The 19,074-nt window shown below is 41.4% G+C and overlaps 1 protein-coding gene across 2 annotated transcripts in view; it reads right to left on the reverse strand.

The window, feature by feature from the left end:
* Window positions 1–19,074, reverse strand: part of Glis3 (GLIS family zinc finger 3) — a 428,158-nt gene that overhangs the window by 38,340 nt on the left and 370,744 nt on the right. For both annotated transcript variants that reach the window (XM_036191632.1, XM_036191640.1), the window contains one exon: window positions 17,974–18,124. In XM_036191632.1, coding sequence (XP_036047525.1) covers window positions 17,974–18,124 — 151 coding nt within the window. The remainder of the gene's footprint in view (window positions 1–17,973; window positions 18,125–19,074) is intronic.

Genomic DNA, 19,074 nt, shown 5'->3' on the forward strand with positions numbered 1-19,074 from the left:
GGGACTTCCTTGGCAGACATCTTATTAGGTTGCAACCAGGCACTACCATTACCTACTCTTCCTCACTTCTTTCTCTGCACACAGTTCTGCTCTATGCCCATTTCTGTTCCTCCTGAACTTTACTAATATCAAAGAACAAATGGATTCTTTTTAATTAAAGAAATTAAGTTCAGGATTAAGAAAGTCATATTATTAAAAAGATTTGAAGGTTTAAAAGTTCAGGGAATTGTATTTTTAGACCAACATCACTTTCATCCAACCTCACCAGGGTAGAATTAAGACCCCAGGTGACCCAGCCCCCAAAAGACTAATCCAATGGGATAAGAGTTCAAGGACTTAGGGGAGCATGTGAAGAGGCAGAATTACCATCTTCCCGCTCAAAAAGTTACTGACATGCTTGTGATCTGATCTGAAGGGTTTATTTCTGGTAAATCAGCACTCTGTCAGGTTCACTCCTATCCTCAGAAACCTTCACCTTTCTAGAGTCCTCTAAGTCCTAAAGTGGTAGTGAGGCCAGGAAGTGCTTACTAGTTCAAAAAGTCAGCCCCCAGCTTCTCTTGTGCATGTCAGCCTCCATGCAAGTTGCACATTTGCAAACCCACCAGAGTCACCTTATGAATCACTGGCCTCATTTATGTCCTGCTGGCTCAGGGAACCACAATTCTGCTTGTATTCCAAATAATAATGTGGCCCAAGGGAGAAGGCTGTTTGGATTGAATGTAGCAATAGTTTTAATATTGGTGTTTGTCAGCATGGAGCTTGGGTTTTATATACTGTTCTAAAAACTAACGGAATAATAGGTCACAGAGACACCATGAAAACACAGCCACCTTAAAAAAAAAAAAATTAGTGCTTCAAGTATAGGAACAACAACTCTCATTTATTTTGTAATTGGTGCTGAATGTACCCTTCACTTATTTACCCGAGGTATTTTTGTTTGTATGTGTTTATGTTTATCACAAGGGAAGCACTGCCCTTGCTGTCTGGAACTCAGTGGGCAATAGGGAAACTTGGATGTTCGTGCTATGCTTTACCGTAGGGTTCAGCAGAAAGTACTGTGTTACCCAAAGGTCTACAGTAACTGCTTTCATTGGATTTCACATTAGCTACAATTAAATAAGCTAGATGAGAAGGTGCCATTTATAGTCTGTCACTGAAAGTGAGGAGTTGCTGAGGAACTATCCTCTCAGCCAAGTCACAACCAACCACCTATCATTCTATCATCTATCTATCCAACATTATTTTAAAGGATGAATCTAATACACATACACACATAATATGTGTGTGTGTGTGTGTGTATATATATATATACACACATATATATATATGTGTGTGTGTGTGTGTATGTATGTATTATTTCTGTACTCCTGTCCATGAGCGGGTTTCAGCTTGAAAATGAAGAAATGCCTGTATGCATTAATTCTACCAAAATGCCAGGATTTACTAATGTTGACCTCTTAACAGTGTTTCAACACTTTAACACATTAATTTGTGGCTCTAGCCAACCAGGTAAGTGAGCACATCCCAAATCTATTACAACAGTTCGAACTTTAGTACTTTTGCTAAATTCTCTACCTTGACATACTTATTTCAGTACATTCATCCTCTTCTCCCTCGTCCTGCTGGGGACTGAACCTGGAACATTACATATGTCAGGAAAGCGATTTACCATAGAGCTACAGCCCTGGCCTCTTCTCTCAGTTCCCTGAGCACCAATCATTCCACAAATATTTATGAAGGAGCTACCATATGGCAGACACAAAACTTGGTCCTGGGATAAACTATAAAACAAGATCCGTTTAGCATCTGCTACCTCCAAGTGCATCAATTCATGTTTGCTTTTTTAATGAATAAAGACAAACAATCTAAATACCAATAACATCTATCTTGGGCTCTAGCATAGAGGTAGAAATTTTATCCAACAATCTCCTTTCTGATCAAAGGTTGCCCCAGGGAAGTGTTAATTCTCTCTGATTTGTAATCAGACACATGTTGCAGAGGCCTAACCTTGAGTCCTGGGGCAGAAAGCCAGACATACGTTGGTACGGCTAAGGAAAGGACTTTCCAAGCTATATGAAGGTACACTACAATGGCCAGAGGGGGAAGGTGGTTGGAGACGGTGTATAGGGGAAGGTATCTGAGGTGACTGGCGTGCAGCTGAAGGCTAAGGACTGGGTCTTTCACATGCTCCAAGGTCAAACATCCATCCACAGACCTTCTCTATATAGTTATAGCTGATTTATAATACTGAAACAGGGAAAGGTACTCTACCAGGGATGCCATGAGAAGAAGAAAGAGAAGCCTTCATCAATTTAAAGTCTGAATCTGAAAGTATTTGAACAGTTTCTTACATAAAGCATAATCGATCACTTTTCTGCAAAAGAAAGCCAATTACTTCTGTTATAGGACACAGGTTGAAAATTATAGAGATTTGAATTATAGAGAGATTTTAAGAGAGTTATAGAGAGATTACAACTTCTGAAAGAAACTTATTATCAATGTCTATAGAGAACAGTCTGCCTGCAGAGTACAGGGTATAACTGCTAGTTGTAGATATTACTTATGACCATAAGAATGAAATGAAATTGATGATAAGTAATAAGAAACACAAGCATGACTTTCTAATATGCATACAAAGGACAACTCTCTGAAGTCACTTAGCTATGGCTGCTGTAGGACAAAGACCCCCAAGTCTCAGAAACTGCCATTGTGGCCCAGAAAATGTCTGCTCTCCACAGTGACTTCAGGGATGTCTCACCTTATCAAACCATACATATAAGATAGAGTCTCCAAGTATTATTCCTTTATTCATTTGCACACAACATTCCAGTACTTTCTTTGCAGTAGGCAGGTGCTAAATCTTTCTTAATGTTGTAAGTTTCAATACCTGCCGGCTTCTCACAGACCTGCCTGCTTCAGCATATGCTTACTGACAAACACACAGGCTTTGCCAAGGGATTTCCGATCTTAAGAAGAAAATCTCCATGTTGGAGTGGAACTATGAGGTTATTCACAAAAGGAAAAAAATATTTCCATACTTACTCAAAATGACTTCCACAACTCAACCAGTGGAGTGTACAATGTGGCCTATTGATCAAAGCCAAAAGAAGAGAACACAGCACAGTATTAACAAAACTGTTGTGACCAAATCAACCAGACACAGACTGCCCCTGGGGGCAGCTTTCATTGTTGGTGTCACCTTGGGGGTCAGGGCTGTCTCCAAAGCTCGAAGGGGGCTTTTCACTAAACTTCCAGACAAGGATGGTGACTGGCAGCTGGAATAACTGATTAGGCACAGCAAAGGAACAAACTAGAAATCGTTATTGCTTTTGTGATTAAGAGATGGTGAACTCCCCAAGGAAATAAAGCCTGGTCAAGCCATGAATGCATGAACTCTGCCTGGTGTCCAGAGCCAGAAGCCCCCTTCCCTACTGCTGTGGACTCTTTCTCATGGGGCTTTGCTTATGGCAGTGATAGGCAGAGGTGCCTCTGGGATCCATGTGGCTCTTAGTTGCTATCTTGGGGCCAGGGTAATCTAGGCTCCCACCTTAAATTATTTCAGTTAGTCACTGTCAATTGGCCTATTTGTTATGACTATTAATATATTTATTATTAATAATAATAACCATCAATATATTAATAGTTATATTAATACAATATAATGATTGTTATAAAATATATTGTTCAATAATATATTATTATATAAGCAATATGCTATGTTAATAATAACTATCAGTATATTATTTCTAATGCACAGGATACACTTGGGGAACTTCACTTGTGAGGTATTCACCATGTGAATAGAGGATGCAAGGTGACTTCGGGGACCCCAAATAAAGACTTCTTGCATTGGGTCATCCCAGGGCTGTTGTAAGCCACCACCCACATCATTTGGTAACTGTTTCCATCCATGCAGAGGGTGGGCGCAAAGACTTTCCTGTCAGTCAGAGGCATAAAGCAGCAGCTAGCATAGGCAGGCCTGATGGAATAAACCTGTAATCCTAGATAACAGGGAGAAGAAAGCAAGAGATTGCAAGAATAAAGCAACTGCCTGCCTGGGCAATTTAGTGAGACTGTTGCAAATAAAAGTCAAAAGAGGAAGTGATGGATAGCTCAGTGGCCAAGTCCTTGACCTGTGCAAAGCTAGGCATATGCACAACTAGGTTCAACCCCCAGGACAGTGCAGAATAGCTGGCATGTCCTCCTGTTCAAACTATATGGCAGCTACACTTCTGCTCTCTGAGAGAAAATAATCTGATAACCTAGAAAAGTCATGGAAGTAAGACATACCTTCTGGTTCACTAGGCCTTGGGCTCAGGCATGCTGAGATCTAAACTTCCTGTGACTCTCAAAATGGTCCCGGTACACACACAGGGTAGCAGGGGCTAAACCAGGTCTCAGCTCCATTATATCTGCTCCCTTCTCCACATTGGAGAATTCAATAGTTATTACTAACTGAATACTTGTCATGTGCCAAGGACTTACAAACATTTGCTGTTTATTGATGAGGCTTGAGGCCTAATCTGGTTCCTGGTTAACATGGCATGGCTATGGTCACTTGGGAAGCAAATAGTGAAGGTGAAATTCAAAGTGAAATTTCAGGTCACATGCCCCTAACCACCACCCCACACTGCCTCTCAAGTTCCAGATGAATTATAAACAAGGTGCATCCATATCTAGCAGTGCATTTGAAAAGGCGTCTTGGAGTAGATGCACACAGGTGGCTGTAACACTCAGTGAGACAGTCAAAAACACACTCTCTGTCCCTGCCCATTATCAACCCTGATGAGGGAAATTCACCAGCTTTGAAATTTAATCTAGACAGGAAATTAACTGAATTATTCAGTTTGGAAAACAAACAGCTGGTAAGAAATGTGCTTTTTCCCAAATAAAAATTTCAGATCCATATCAGAGGCATATTGATCCACAGGCAGGAAAGGAGTGGGCCCCGCAGGGTGATTCATGAGCAATCAGCTAGATGAGCCCTTTACTGTAGCAAGCAGGATGTCCTTAGCCATTGATAATGAGCCTAGGGGAGATTTACTGTGTAGGTGGAGACCACTGAGCTTCCCTGTAAACCCATGCTTCAGGGCATTCATGGCTACTGAAAAGCCCCAGCAATGTCTGGCTTGTCCTCACTAGAAGGGGGATCAAACTTATTCAGAGATGGTGACTCTCACTTGTAATGAATGTCAGAGGCATTTTGGGCTCCTGGGAAATGACATTAATTGCTTGGTGGCTAGCACGGGGCTGACCATTCATCTCTTAGGCAGAATTTCAAGGGTCAAGGCATAGAGGAGCAAACTAATCGATGAGACCAAAGTAAATTGGCTCTCAAGTAGACATTAACAAGAATTAGAGGGTCCAGATGAAAGGTGAGCTTCATCTTGTCTTTCTGTCTCTCTCCCAAGAGAAGAAATTTAGTCCTGGGAGGAGTTCAGTAAGCCATTTACCTGCAGTGGCAGTTCTGGCTCCTTTGGCTTCATCAGAAATCCTGCTCTCAGGACAGACAGTGTCAGCAGGGCTGGGAACAGACGTGAGCTCACACAAGTGGAGTCACATAGACCTGGACTGAAAGCTCAGCTCTAGTGACTTCCTGATGTTTCTTCATCTTAAAAAGGATAATCCTTCACAGGATTGCATGAAGAAATATAAATACATAATATATTAAAAGCCCCAGATGGGGGCTGGAGAGAGGGTTCAGCAGCAGTTAACACTGTCTGCTGCTCTTGAAGAGGGCCCAGGTTTGGGTCACAGTAACTGCATGGGAACTCACAAATGTCTATAATTCTAGCTCCAGGGAAATCGGTGCCCTCTTCTGGCCTGGACTTTGTGGACATTGTATGTGTGGTACACAGTCATCCAGACATACATGCAGTCAAATACTGATATACAGAAAATAAAACAAGATTAAAAACACATAGCACAGAGGCTGAACTACGGTTATACAGTCACAAAATGTTCTTATCATTTGACTATAATACTGAAATTAATATAACTTTAATATGATTAGAAAATCACAAAGACATGCACTGCTCCAAAATGGTAAATATCCAATTAAGCTTTCTTATCTGAAGCCCAAGTTAAAAAAAAATCTGCATATAAACTGCACTGGAGTTCTTCACAATGGAGGAGTTTATGCATCATATTCAATCAGCTTTTTATTGTTCAATATTTTTATGCATGTGCTGCAAAGTGTTTGGGGCCTAGAATGAATCCTCCTAGGGTTAAAATGTTGTCCTTTACTTAGAAGGAGTAATACAAACCTTGGAGAAACAACTCATAATACATTTCAGTTTAGAAGATAACAAGTAATTGTCATGCATGACTGCACTTCGTTAAGGAGCGAAAATGGGCTGTTACTAAAATGTCAACACAATTGTCCCTCTTGAAGCTTAGTTTCTCTTCAAGTACTTTTACATTTTCAGCGCTTGCTTCTTTTTGTCTGGGTCTCCTTTCCAAGAGCATACAGATCCAGCGTTGGTTCATTTTCAGAACTTAAAGAAAGACTTCCCCTGAGACATTCTGAGGAAAACGGCCAATATTGGGGGTATCCAGAAATTTGGTCCCCCAAGTGAAAATTTCAGTCTAATACCACCCGCTGTTCTTCACAGAACACCTCAAAGCAATTGAACTGCACTGTCATCCAATGGAAAACGCCCTCCTGACCTAAATTCACACACCAGAAAGGGTTTTTTAGCAAGGAAAACCTGCCAGGGCAATGTGCTAGGAAGCCTGTATTTAATTCCAAAGTTAAGTGGAGAATGGGAGAGATTCCGGTTTATGCTCATCCTTGTTGCAGATGAGAAGTGGCTGTTCCCTTTTTCCTCCTGTCTAATGTCAAGGCATTGCCCCTCTGCCTCTCCATCAGGAAGGGTGCCATTCTGCATCCACATTCCACGTGTGTTCAGAGAAACCTGCTCCTGAATGAAGGGTTTGACATTCATCCCTCTAATCTTCGCCTTCTTGCAGCATGAATAATTTTAATATTGCCCATCACTAAAAATCTATTGTTTCTGCCTGTCCTACCCCCCCACCCCCAACACACACTCCCTTTGCAGTGTGGAGTATCATTATCCAGCAGCTCCAATAACAGCATAATGAAACAATCCTTTCTCAACCGCATTGGTGGCTGTCAGACTAAGATGACAGTTCCCGTACACCCCGACACACTACCCCCAGCTAATTGATGGCAAACTGTCTCCAATGCTCTAAGACAAAGAAAACATACATGTGTCACCTGACAGGAGAGTTCCTGGCAATGGATAAACCAATGTGTTAGGGGGCTGCTGGATTAAGGTAAGTACAGCTCTGAAGAACGTACCTATTAGTGTTTGTGCTTAAGAGTGCTGCTGTTCGCTGGGGAACAGAAATAAATAAGGTAAAGTAAGAATGTATTGATATCTGGACAGTTACATGAATATTCAGGTTCTTCTACAAACAGTCATTCTCCCAAGAGCTCCAAACTTCAGTGTAGGCAGCCCAATTACATATCTAGCTCATGCAGCAAGATTTACCACCAGAGAAGATGTTATTAGTGTTTGGAAGAGTATACATGCTCTCAAGCCTTTCTGGAATATACCACAATACAACTAGAAGGTATGTCACCCCCATGAATGCCAAAGGTTACCATCAAATACTCTGAAATACCAGGCGTAATTAGCTTCTGTTTGGGAAAGTTCCGGAAACATCTGTACTTCAGAATGAAGACATTCTGCTGCAACTTGAATGGCGTCATTCTGGCGCTTCTCTGGGGCCATCATTTCATGCAGCCCTCTCAGCTCTTTCCAGACAATGCATGACATATCAAACCTCAAATCTCAGACTGTGTTTCTCTTCTCTTACGTATCAACCCTCCTCCTTATTCACCCTAAATTACACAGAAAAGCCAGCAGGTTAATGTGAACATGCAAAGCACTCTACTTCCCTTTGGATAGCTGCATTTCCTATCTGCCTGAACTTTAGACTTTCACCCCCTTTCAAGTCAGAATGGAAAAGGAGAAAGAGGAAAGATGGAGCTGGTTTGGCTAACTGCTCCTGGTAGTAATTAAAAAGTTCTCCTCAGCTCTGTCTTTATAGCAAAGTCCAATTTATTCATATAAAGTAATGGCCATTTTAGGAAACATATTGGGTCTCCTAACCCTTGCTAGGGATTCCATGGCTGTACCAATAAAGGTAGCCCCTGTGCTTGCACACAAACTCTGAAAGCATCTGCAGTTGAGGATGCTTGGAAACAGATCTGTTTTGATTGTCATGTTCTTCTAGCAGAATGGACTGCTGATCTGTGGACCAGGACGAAACCTCTCTTTACCAGATATGTAAACATCAGTAACAGCAGCCCTTTGCAGGGACCCTGGTGCAGCGAGGAACCAGTCTTTAATTATCACTAGCCAGAGGCAAGACTGCACAGACAATGAGGTTGGTTTTGCTGTGGCCCATACTCCGTTCTCACACCTTGTTCTCACAGCCTTTCTTTACCTTCTAGCTTACTTAGTTGCCAAGCAGACAGTCACATTTTATCATGAATTTATGTTCACATATAACATACTGGAAAGGATTTTGATTACTGTTTTTCTCTCTTTGGGAAACAGAATCTTCCATCTTCAGTTATACCGACTTCAAGATCTACTGTAGGACACAATGTATTCTGAGGAAGCAAGTGTTTTCCCTGTTGGGACATAACCAAGTGGGCCCCTCAAGCTTGCTGGTTCACTTCCTTGTTTTATTCCTGAGGATTGGTGTGCACATCTCAGAGAGGCTTTGATTTTAGAAAATAGTTGTGGTACTCTACAGCCTGAGACACTCCCTCTTCTAGGAAGAACAAATGTGGACAGAGTAAAATCATGATGGCTCCTGGATCTCACTGCCAGCCTCCAGCTCATCATGCCTAAAACCCTTTCTGGCAACTTCTTCTTCATGGATGAGAACCATGTCCATCAAGACATCCCACCCCAACCTCCCTCTGCAGATCTTCTTGCTAGCTGATAACTTCAGGGATTATTCTATTTGAGGGCCTCTAATCTTAGGGTTCCAGAGAACACTCCATGGAAGACAAAGGGGAGTAAACTTGGCCTGGACCCCTTCAAGGGAGACTCTTTTGCTACCATCTGCCTTCATTGCTGGGCCTCATAAAGTGCTCTGCAAAGCCATAGGCTGGGAGACTTCTGAAGGAGACTGCTAAATCTAAAAGATTATGGGCCCAGCCAAATTCCTATGCATTATGTGTTCTTAACTCCTCTTAGGATGCATTCTCCTCTTTAATTAATTTATTTTAGTTAATTCACTTTATGGCTTCCTTGATTTCATTTGGTCATTGACAAATGTTCCAGATGTTAGTCTGAAGCTGAGGTCACTAAACCTTTTTTGGAAAGGACCAGAGAGTTTTAGGTTTTGTAGGCAAGAAAAGATGGCCTCAATTCTTTGGGCAGCGATTCTCATCCAAAGCCTAAAAACTTCTTTTTGTTTAAATTTACCTTCGAAATTATTATTATTATTATTATTATTATTATTTTATTTATTTATTTATTTATTTATTTATTTATTTTTGAGCTGAGGACGAACCCAGGGCCTTGCACTTGCTAGGCAAGCGCTCTACCACTGAGTTCTCTGGCCAGGCAAAAGCAGGGGCAAGCCAGACACAGCCTGTTGGGGGCGGAGTGCTGATCTCCAGTGTAACAAATCACCTGTTGTGTAACAGCTACAAAAGAATAAGAAAGAAAGAACAAAGAAAACAAACAAACATCATCACAGTAAGAGGAATATGAATTATAAAAACTAACTTTGAGGGAAGAAAATAGCCCAAAGTAGTTTTATCAGCACTGTGAACTGTATTTTATGGCAAATGACAGAGCCTGGAAGACACTATTTACAAAAGGACACCAGGAGAGACCAAGGCTCTACCTCAGCAATGCCAAGGCAATGGCTGTGTGAAATTGCCCCAGCCTGGGCTATCAACACCATTTCCTCTTTCCTGCACCTGCTTCACCTCCAGGTTCACTGTTCACTAAGTTCATTTTTCAAGAGACCTGGTGTTGGCACTCTGGAAAGCCAGTCTAATGAGACCAAGGCTCTCTGTGGCAATGGAACAGGAGCCTAATGCAGAGATCTGAAAATGGGACTTGGGATCTGCAAGTTCCAAGGTCAAGTCTTGCTTGACTTCTTGGAAGAAACTGTCTCTGAACTCTCTATAGCACTCCCTAGGACACAAGGAGAGGATGGGGGGGGGGGGCCGCGGGGCAGGGGAGCTGGTGTCTGTCACAGAGGTCAACTTGGCTTATCTACAGTTTTTAAACAGAGGGAGGGATGGAGGAAGGGGGAGGAGGAGGGAAGAAGTGAGGGAGGAAAGGAAGGAGAGCCACCCAGAACTTGCAAGTTGCCAGTGAGCACACTGGATTCTTTCCTGCCTTTCATTCTCATGGCAGCCCCATGGGATTCCTGCTACCACCTATCTATAAGAGGAAAATGGCTTCCCTAAGCACAACACCCAGGAGGCAACATGCCAAGATGGGGCTTGACATCTCATCACAGGATCTTTCTGCATGACACTCGGTCTTTAAAACAAAAACAACCCAAGCACCACTTTTGTATTCAGACCCCAGTAACCATCAAAACATAATTTTGACAATGTGAGTTTGAGATCACTGCCACCTAAGTGGTGAGTTTCTGATTCCAATTTTATCTTTAAGGCACCACAGTAGATCTCTGCACTAAAAGCACACCATGAATGACTAGGCAAAGTATTGGGGTAGAAATTTTAAAGAATTCTATTTTAGTTTTCTTTTATTCTACTCAATGATGCTGATTTCAATTTTAATTTCTTTAGCCCCTCCAATTTCTAAAAACAACAACAAAAACATCAGGGTGGCAGATAATTTATGGCGCCTGCCTCCCATTTTGTTCAGAATTGTAACATACATTTCCTAGTATTTGAATACGGCAATAATTATCACTAACAGATGTTGAGCACTTATTGCCTCCTAAGAACTCTTAATGTCATTAAGTCCAACAATCAATCTCAGTAAGGGGAGTGTCTCAGTTGGAGGTAAGGAGGTGTTTCCATTTGTAAATATTGTGTTTGAGCAGACTGGCTTCATGGACAGTAAGAGAGACTCGTGTAAAACATGGTCACTAATGACATAATATATATGACTTTTGAAAGGAGACACAGAATACTACTGTTTGTATAGACAGAAACTGCCTGAGCACCCAAGCACATAGAACTGAGGACATTTCTCTCTCCATTGGCACTGGCTAGCAGATACACTGCCGTTCTCAAAAAGTATATCCACTCCTTAGAAATGCTTGATGTAAAAGGTAGGAATGATGATATATACCTGGAATCCCAAAACTGGTAAGGTAGAAGCAAGAGGATTTCTGTAAGTTCAAGGCTAGCATGGTTTACATAGTGAGTTCCAAGCCAGCCAGAGTTACATTGCAAGATACTATCTTTAAAAAGGGAAAAAAGAAAGATAAAAAGGCTTGGTATGGACTACCATGATGAACAAATTCCTATGTAGACTACATGATAGCTTGTTCCTTTTAATAGTGACCACTCACTTTCTGTAGCTGCTCACTCCTACAGGGTGGAAGTGATAAGACTCTCTGTACACTTTGGGGAAAAGTTCCAGTGGCACAAAACTGGCCATTTCTTAGGATATGACTAGGCATTCACAAAAACACTAGGCTAAGACTCAACTCTGCTGTCCAAAGCTGACAGATAGATAAGACAGACAGATAAATGATAGATAGATAGATAGATAGATAGATAGATAGACAGACAGACAGACAGATATTATTGATACATAGATAGGTAGATACATAAGTAGGTAGATGATAGACAGATGGATGATAGGTAGACAGGTAGAGAGATGATAGATACACAAATAGGTAGATGATAGGTACGTAGATGATAGACAAATAGAAAGAAGGAAGACATGAACCATGAGCAGCCAGGTTCACTAAAACAGAACTGGACTAGTGTGCAAAAAGATGGCCAGACTCCAGCTAGAAACAGTCGTGGAAGTGAGGCAAATACAGACCTAAATCAGGAGGAAAATCAAGACTCCAGAGAGGTGCCTGTGACTTCCAGTGTGGGTTAGAAGCAGTGGTCCAAGGCATGACTAGGGAACATGAATGGGGCTGATCAGTCTATGACAATGGCAAGGAAGACACAATAAATGATAATTCCCAAGACAGAGCTTTTGCTTAACATGGAGTAGGTACACATCACGAGAGCCAATCTAGCTCTGACACTAACTCTTATAAAGTATCTCAAGTTTCATGTGAGTTAATCCAGTAATGTTTGTCCTTCAGTTTATATCTCTATGCTATCCTTAACCTTTCTTTATAGTGTTCATCCAACAATAAAAAGGAATTTTCACTATGACTACAAACACCAAAAATATTCAGTTCTTAAGAAAAACCCTTTGTGATTCAGACAGAAGAGATTAATTTCCCATTTACCTCCCTTGGAGGCTGTATTCAATGGAAGTAGAAAGTAAGAACATTGGGCCCAAGTTTGGCTCATTTCTACACAGCCACAAAATCTATTAAATGTTTTAGTGGATAAGTTCTAGCCTGAATTCCATCCTGCCATCCATCTGTTCCTTTGGACCTGCTTGAGACAGACTGCCCAGCAGATACAAATGGCCCTTCTTGTATCCTACTGACAAAGTAATATGAAATGAGTAGTGTGTATGTGTGTGGGGGAACACCACAAAGACAATGGAGTCCTTCCCTAGTGGGGACCTCTTTGATGAGGTATGGCACTTTTCTTGTTCCCCCCCCCAAAGAATGTTTTTATTGCATAAACTTGTGCATGTTGGAAAACTGAGTGATTCTGCTTCATCTTACATGAAAAGCCAGCAAGAGCACAAGGGCCTATGTACACAAGGACAAATCCAAGCACCCAATTTAGGACTTTGCAAACATATAAAGGTAGTAACAGCTGTAACTGCTCCATACCTGTCAGTGTGACCTGTGCTGCCTGGGAACCAACATTTCCATTTGCGTAATGGAGTGTGTCTAGTAAAAGCTCACTCTTAATTAAAAAGCAAACAAGTGAGTCTTCCACAGATTTCTACAGTGAGCAACATGTATGTGTACTCCATAGTGACTCATAACCCAACTGCCCTCTACAAAATTCAAATTGGCTTTTGATAGAAGCCACATCCCCAATATACCGTGAGTCAAACGATGGATTCCAAAGTGAGCTGCCTGGATGAACTGCACCCTGCATCACCTGGGAACTCATCAGGATAATCTGGCAGATAGTCAAATCTTTGAGTTTGTTCAGAACTACTGAATTGGAAACTCCGGGAGTGGGCTCCGAAAACTGCATTTTCACAAGGCCACCTGCTGACATTATACACATTGTTGGACTGGCCCAGGGTTAAGAAGGACTATACTGTACATTAGGGACATTAGAGCCCACAGTTGAGGACATGGGGCTTGTTCCTACCATCACTGACTTCAGTCTAAGTTGATTAACTGTCACCACAGGAGCTGCTGTAAACAGTGGTTCTCACCCTTCCTAATGCTGCAAACCCTTAACACTGTTTCTCACGTTGTGGTGACCTTCCTATTTCATAACTGCATTTTGCTACTGCTATGAAGTGTAATGTGAATATCAGATATGCAGGATATCTGATATGTGACTCCTGTGAAAAGGTCATTTGCCCCACAGGTTGAGAACCATTGCTTTAAAGTGACCCAGTTTCTGAGGACAGCTCGAGATACTACCAGAGGAGGCGTCATGAAAACACACTCAGATGTTTCCTTCCTATTGATTTTGTCTCCATTCCCTTCTGTCGACCCTTACCCCAGTTTCTCAGCTGATTTCCCCCTTAGTGAATCCCAAGCAAAGCAGTGCTTCTGAAGATAATGCAAGACATATTTACGTGTTTTATAGCGTTCTATGTCCTTCTGAAGACTTTAACGCAGGTTATATTCATCTTTTACAGCTCTCCCCTATAAGGTTAATCTACTGGGAAACTGTGTGTCAGTTTAGAGCCCTCTAATGAACACCCCCTAAATTAAGAACCAGTTTTCGAGAAGAGACCAGAGGAGGTCCTTTCACAGAAAATTATAGCTAACATTTACAACTTTCTAAGAAGCTGTCCAAAGACAGCAAATATACTCAATTTAAGAATGTAGAAAATATATTAAAACATATAACATGAGATTATACTAAAATGAAACATTATTTATAAAGCATGTTAACACAGTGCTATTTATTACAAAAACTGATATTATTGTAGGAGAAAAGTTCCCTTCTCCCAGTAATGGGGTGAAGAGCTAATGGCAATATAAAACATCATAAAGAAATATTCATTTTCCTCTTATGCTTATATATGATATTGGAACAAAAAAAACCATTTTTTTTCCCTTGAAAGGCTTAAAACTACATTAAAATTTGAATAGTTCAACAGGACTTACTTGCTCTAAACATAAATAAGGATTACTTTATAACTTAAGAGAAACAGTGCCAATAACCCCCACCACCATTTGTCTCTTGTTTCTGCTGCATTAGCAGTAGTTCCTGTGGGACTCGAGAATCTCAACCCTTTCCATGAGAAGCCTGAATCATCTGGAGATGGCTCTTGTCATCCACCAGGTTGGACTGGAGGATGAGGGAGGGAGGAGCAGGCCTCATCTCCTCTTGGGTTATCCCACAGCCTTCACTTGCAGCTTTAGCCCCACTGATCAGGAGTTCTGAGCAAGTGAGTCCAGAGATTTGGGGTTCTCATAGATGATTCTAGTGTCTAGCACTAAGTCTTTATGACTGAGGTCATAGGCTCACTAAAGTCACCTTATATTGAGTCCAGTTACAGCTGTGGTTCAGAGGGAGCCATTACTTTTGTGACCACATATGGGGCAGATCATTTGCCTGGGGCATCTGTTGTTAGTGTGTGGACCTTCTGCCAAGACCAGGCACTGGTCCAGTCGGTCAATGCTGTTGTATACTCACTAAATTTAGACTTGCCTACTTCATCAGCTCATTGTATGAGCTCAGATTTATACTGGCCCTAAAGCCCTGAAAGTGGAACTCACACTTGACCTACTGTGAAACAGTCTCTCTCAGATCCTCATTAAATCACCTGGAATTTCCACATTGACCTGGGCAGAGTCCTTGAACAAAGCTCGAAGTGACCCACTGTCAGGGCCCTTTCACCACTGCTCCTGCCTCTGGGGCCCACTCAGCAGCATGCCCAGGGAGCCCAGGATTTTCCAACAATGAGAAAGTAAACACCATGATTTAAAATCATCCTCAATATGGCCTACAAAAATGAAAGTCTTTTCGAGCAATCCATTCCAATCAACCACTTGAATTTTCAATCTGAGAAACCTGCTTCAATAAAGGAAGTAGATACTTCAGGACATGTAGGATTTCTTGCCTGCTCATTTTAATGCTGTACAAATCATCTTTCTGAGTCCTAAATCTTATGGCATCTGAGGGATGATCGTGCTCAAAGCAGTATTTAAGGGCTTCCCCTCATACACCCACATGCACCCAACAGGTTTCCATGAAAGTATTTTTTGTGCTAAATCATTTAGCTACCAACAAAAGACACATGTATCTGATAATCATTAAGGAAGCATTTTCTTGATTTCCTGCATCTACCTGATTTTTTAAAAAAAGAGAGAGAACTAAAGGGAATAACCAAATGCTATATGCAGTGTTGAAGATGGACTCCAAGGTCTCAAACAAGCTATACAAGCTCACTACCACTGAACCACATCCCAGCCCATCTCCCAGCACTTTTACCCTCCATCAAGTAGACTCACCAGTTCAGACTTCCCATTTAACTAATTTATGAACAGTTTCCAGCATGCTTTTGGCATGTGCCATGGGTTTGGCATGTGTCTGCAGACCTGTAGCCCATGTGCAGCTGGTGTGCACATGCATTCCACACATGAGTCCTTCTAGAGCTTAGCGAAGAAGGCACGTAAGTTTGTTTTAGAGCTTTTCCTCCATCTGGTTTTGCCTCTGGGTTTGTTGCCTACTCAGCCAATCAAAAGGCATAATCAATTATTTAAAAATAATTTAGAGGCCAAAAAGTACAACAGCACCCGAGGGAAACAGACATAAAGTGAGAAGAATAAACTCTGACGCTTCTAAGCTACCTGGAGAGATAAAAATCCTGGGAAATGCTGGTAAAGTGGCCACCTGACTACTTCGAGTCATGTCAGAGGCAGAAAGTGCCTGACAACAGGAAGATGCTACATGGACGGCTGTGGCACCTTAGGCTTCCTTGCCTGGTGTTACAGCTCTTCTGCTACAGCTGGCGGCTGAAAGGCAAGAGCTCAAGATCTTTTTGAGATCAAGATCTTTTTGAGAACCAAATATAGAAAAGCATCAAGAATAAGAAGTGGAAGTCTATTTGGCATGACAAACCCCTTTCAAACTAAAACTAAACCTTAAAAAGTTGAAAATTCTAAAACTTTAAAAAATACTCTGACATGTAAAAATGCACACCCAGTCTAACACAAGAGAGCTGGAAATGAACCATATATCATATGTATATAACACAGGCAACATTTTCCATAGCGGTAGGTGTCATAGTGTCCAAGATTTCAGACAAGACTGACCAATCCCTGTGAATGGTTACCATTATGGGTTGGTTTTCTCATTCACCTCTGATTAGCCTTACCTCTGATCTTAACCTCTGATCTTTAGTAAGATATATTCATTGTCTGAAAAAATAGAAGGATGTTTCATAGGTTGTTTTTACCTGATTGTTAATTCATTTGGTGTGTTAGAAGCAATGTTCATGTGTCAGCAATTTGCAATTTAACAGCCCCTATGTAAACAAAAGCTCTCCATGTCTCTTCTCTCGTGTCCAATACAAAGTTTTAAAATATGTTTGGTAGGGTTATACAGCAGTCATATACATCTGATGAAGTATCTTTGTATCTCTTTAAGATTTGATCAGCTTTCAAATAAGCTTTAACCTATCTCTCTGGATCTGGAAAAAAAATAAGGCTATGTTGTTTCAAAGAGTAAGTCCCCAAGCAACTGTTAAATGTTTCTCAATGCTGGCCCACTTCGATTAAGAATGTCTTGATGACTGATGTTCTTGAAATGACTGCTTAATGCCCTTTTCTTCTGCACTGGATCATCTTGAGAACTGTCAGGCTTCAAAAGACACACAAGCATGTCTTTCTCCCGTTCCACTGTAATGCATCAGTAAATTCTTCATTCTCTATGGCTTATTAGTACTTCTCAAAAAAGAAAAAAAAATAGCACGCTGCTAACCTGGCTATGGAATCAGATGCAGATGGGAGTAAGATCTGCAAGTCACTGAAAATGGAAAAGTCTCATTGTCTGGAATGTGGTGGTGGCCTGCAGCAAGAGCTTTCTGTGTGTAAAGTAATAAAACTAATTATGCTTGCTCAACTACTCCACCATCACAGAGACTTGAAAATTCACCAAAAATGCAAGCTAATGCAATCAAAGAAAAGCGACGTGCTCTCTTACTGTATCAGACTAGTCCTTCCTTCTTTGTCACAACTTAAAATTTTCTGAATAGAGGGGTATTTTCTGAATCCAAACCAAAGTAGAGGAAGGATCCAGAGTATCCTCCTTTCCTCTCCCTTTAGTTTAGGGACATTAATGGTTATTCTTACAAGTTGGTTTACTAATATGAAACATTTTTGTAGTAAACTGGGGTTTCCATTTAAAATAGAAAGATGATAAGGACTGTTTCATTTAGAACCCACATGTAGTCTGCAGCCTGCTTCAGGGGCATCCATTTCCTTTGAATCTAAATCAGTATTCCTGGGAGGGCTTAGTGCACCAATATTCTGGAACTAGATGAACCAATGTGTTATTTGGCCTTGTTTCCTGATGAGGAAGAGGACGGTCTGCTTTGCCAGCCCGGCACAGCAGAACAAGTGCAGACCACTGCCACAGGCAGTGCAGATGACCAGGGTGACTTCTCGGGTGAACAAGGTTTGCTGTTACATTCTTACCTGGATAGAGTTCAGGCCCAGGCCCTGGCCCTGGGGAGCGTCCCAGGGCGCCATCAGCAGCAGCATCTCTGGGGGAAGTGGCTGGCTGCAGGGGCTGCACAGCTAGACAGTCTGTGAGGAGATCTGGATGGAGCTCAGTGCTAGACCGTAGCTGGAAGGAGAAAAGAGAATAGAGATGGGAAAAGCTGGTCCTTAGAACACTCATCTGGAAAGGCCTCATGCCCCAAAGGTTGATGCAATTCAATCCACAAGTATTTATCAAGCAGCCATGGAGAGACAGGTGTGAGTGTGACATCGACATAGGAAGGGTCAGCTCGCTAGCCTTAGAACACTTGGCAGGTGCTTCGGGAAACACATGACTTCGAGTAGGTTTGACTTCAGACTTCGCTAGTTCCACTTCTGAGAACCCAGCTTCCTATTAGAGTTCCAGTTATTTGCTCACTCAGTATCTAATCAGAAGTTGTAGGGATGACAAAACCAAACTCAAGTGGACTTTGTCCACATTGGAAAGTGCTTTTAAGAACAGGGATACTGGCACAAAAATATCCAGGAGAAAATTTAGAAATCTCTACTGAGGTTTGCTGCTTAGAAATGTAACATGAGAGGGACAAACTCAGGATATAATTTAAATATAGAAAATGATTAAATGAAACTGCTAACAACAAACCCCAATACTATGTCACATAAAAAAATAGGAAATTATCTTCATTTAGTCGCATGCAACACAATTTATTTTATATGTGAGTCATGTAAAAATTAAACCAAAATGGAGTTAAAATGTAGTGTAAGTGAAAATTTATATGATTTATTTTATTACATGTGGATGTTCATGTGTGAAAGTGCTTTTGCTTGTATATGCATGCATGTGTGTGAACATCTGAGTTTGTGAGAATGTGTATGTATGTGTGAATGTATGCATTGTGTGTGTCTGTGTGTGAATGTGTGCATGTGTGAATGTATGCATGTGTGTAGGCTGAAGAAAACCCTTGGTGTCATCTTTAGGATCGCCTCTAAACAGGGGCTCATTGGCTCATAGTTCATCAATTAGACTAGACTGGCTAACCAGTGAGCCCTAGGAATCCTCCTGTCTCCACTCCAGAA

The sequence above is a fragment of the Onychomys torridus genome, chromosome 1 (genome assembly GCF_903995425.1).
Source record: "Onychomys torridus chromosome 1, mOncTor1.1, whole genome shotgun sequence".
NCBI classification, from domain to species: Eukaryota; Metazoa; Chordata; class Mammalia; order Rodentia; family Cricetidae; genus Onychomys; species Onychomys torridus.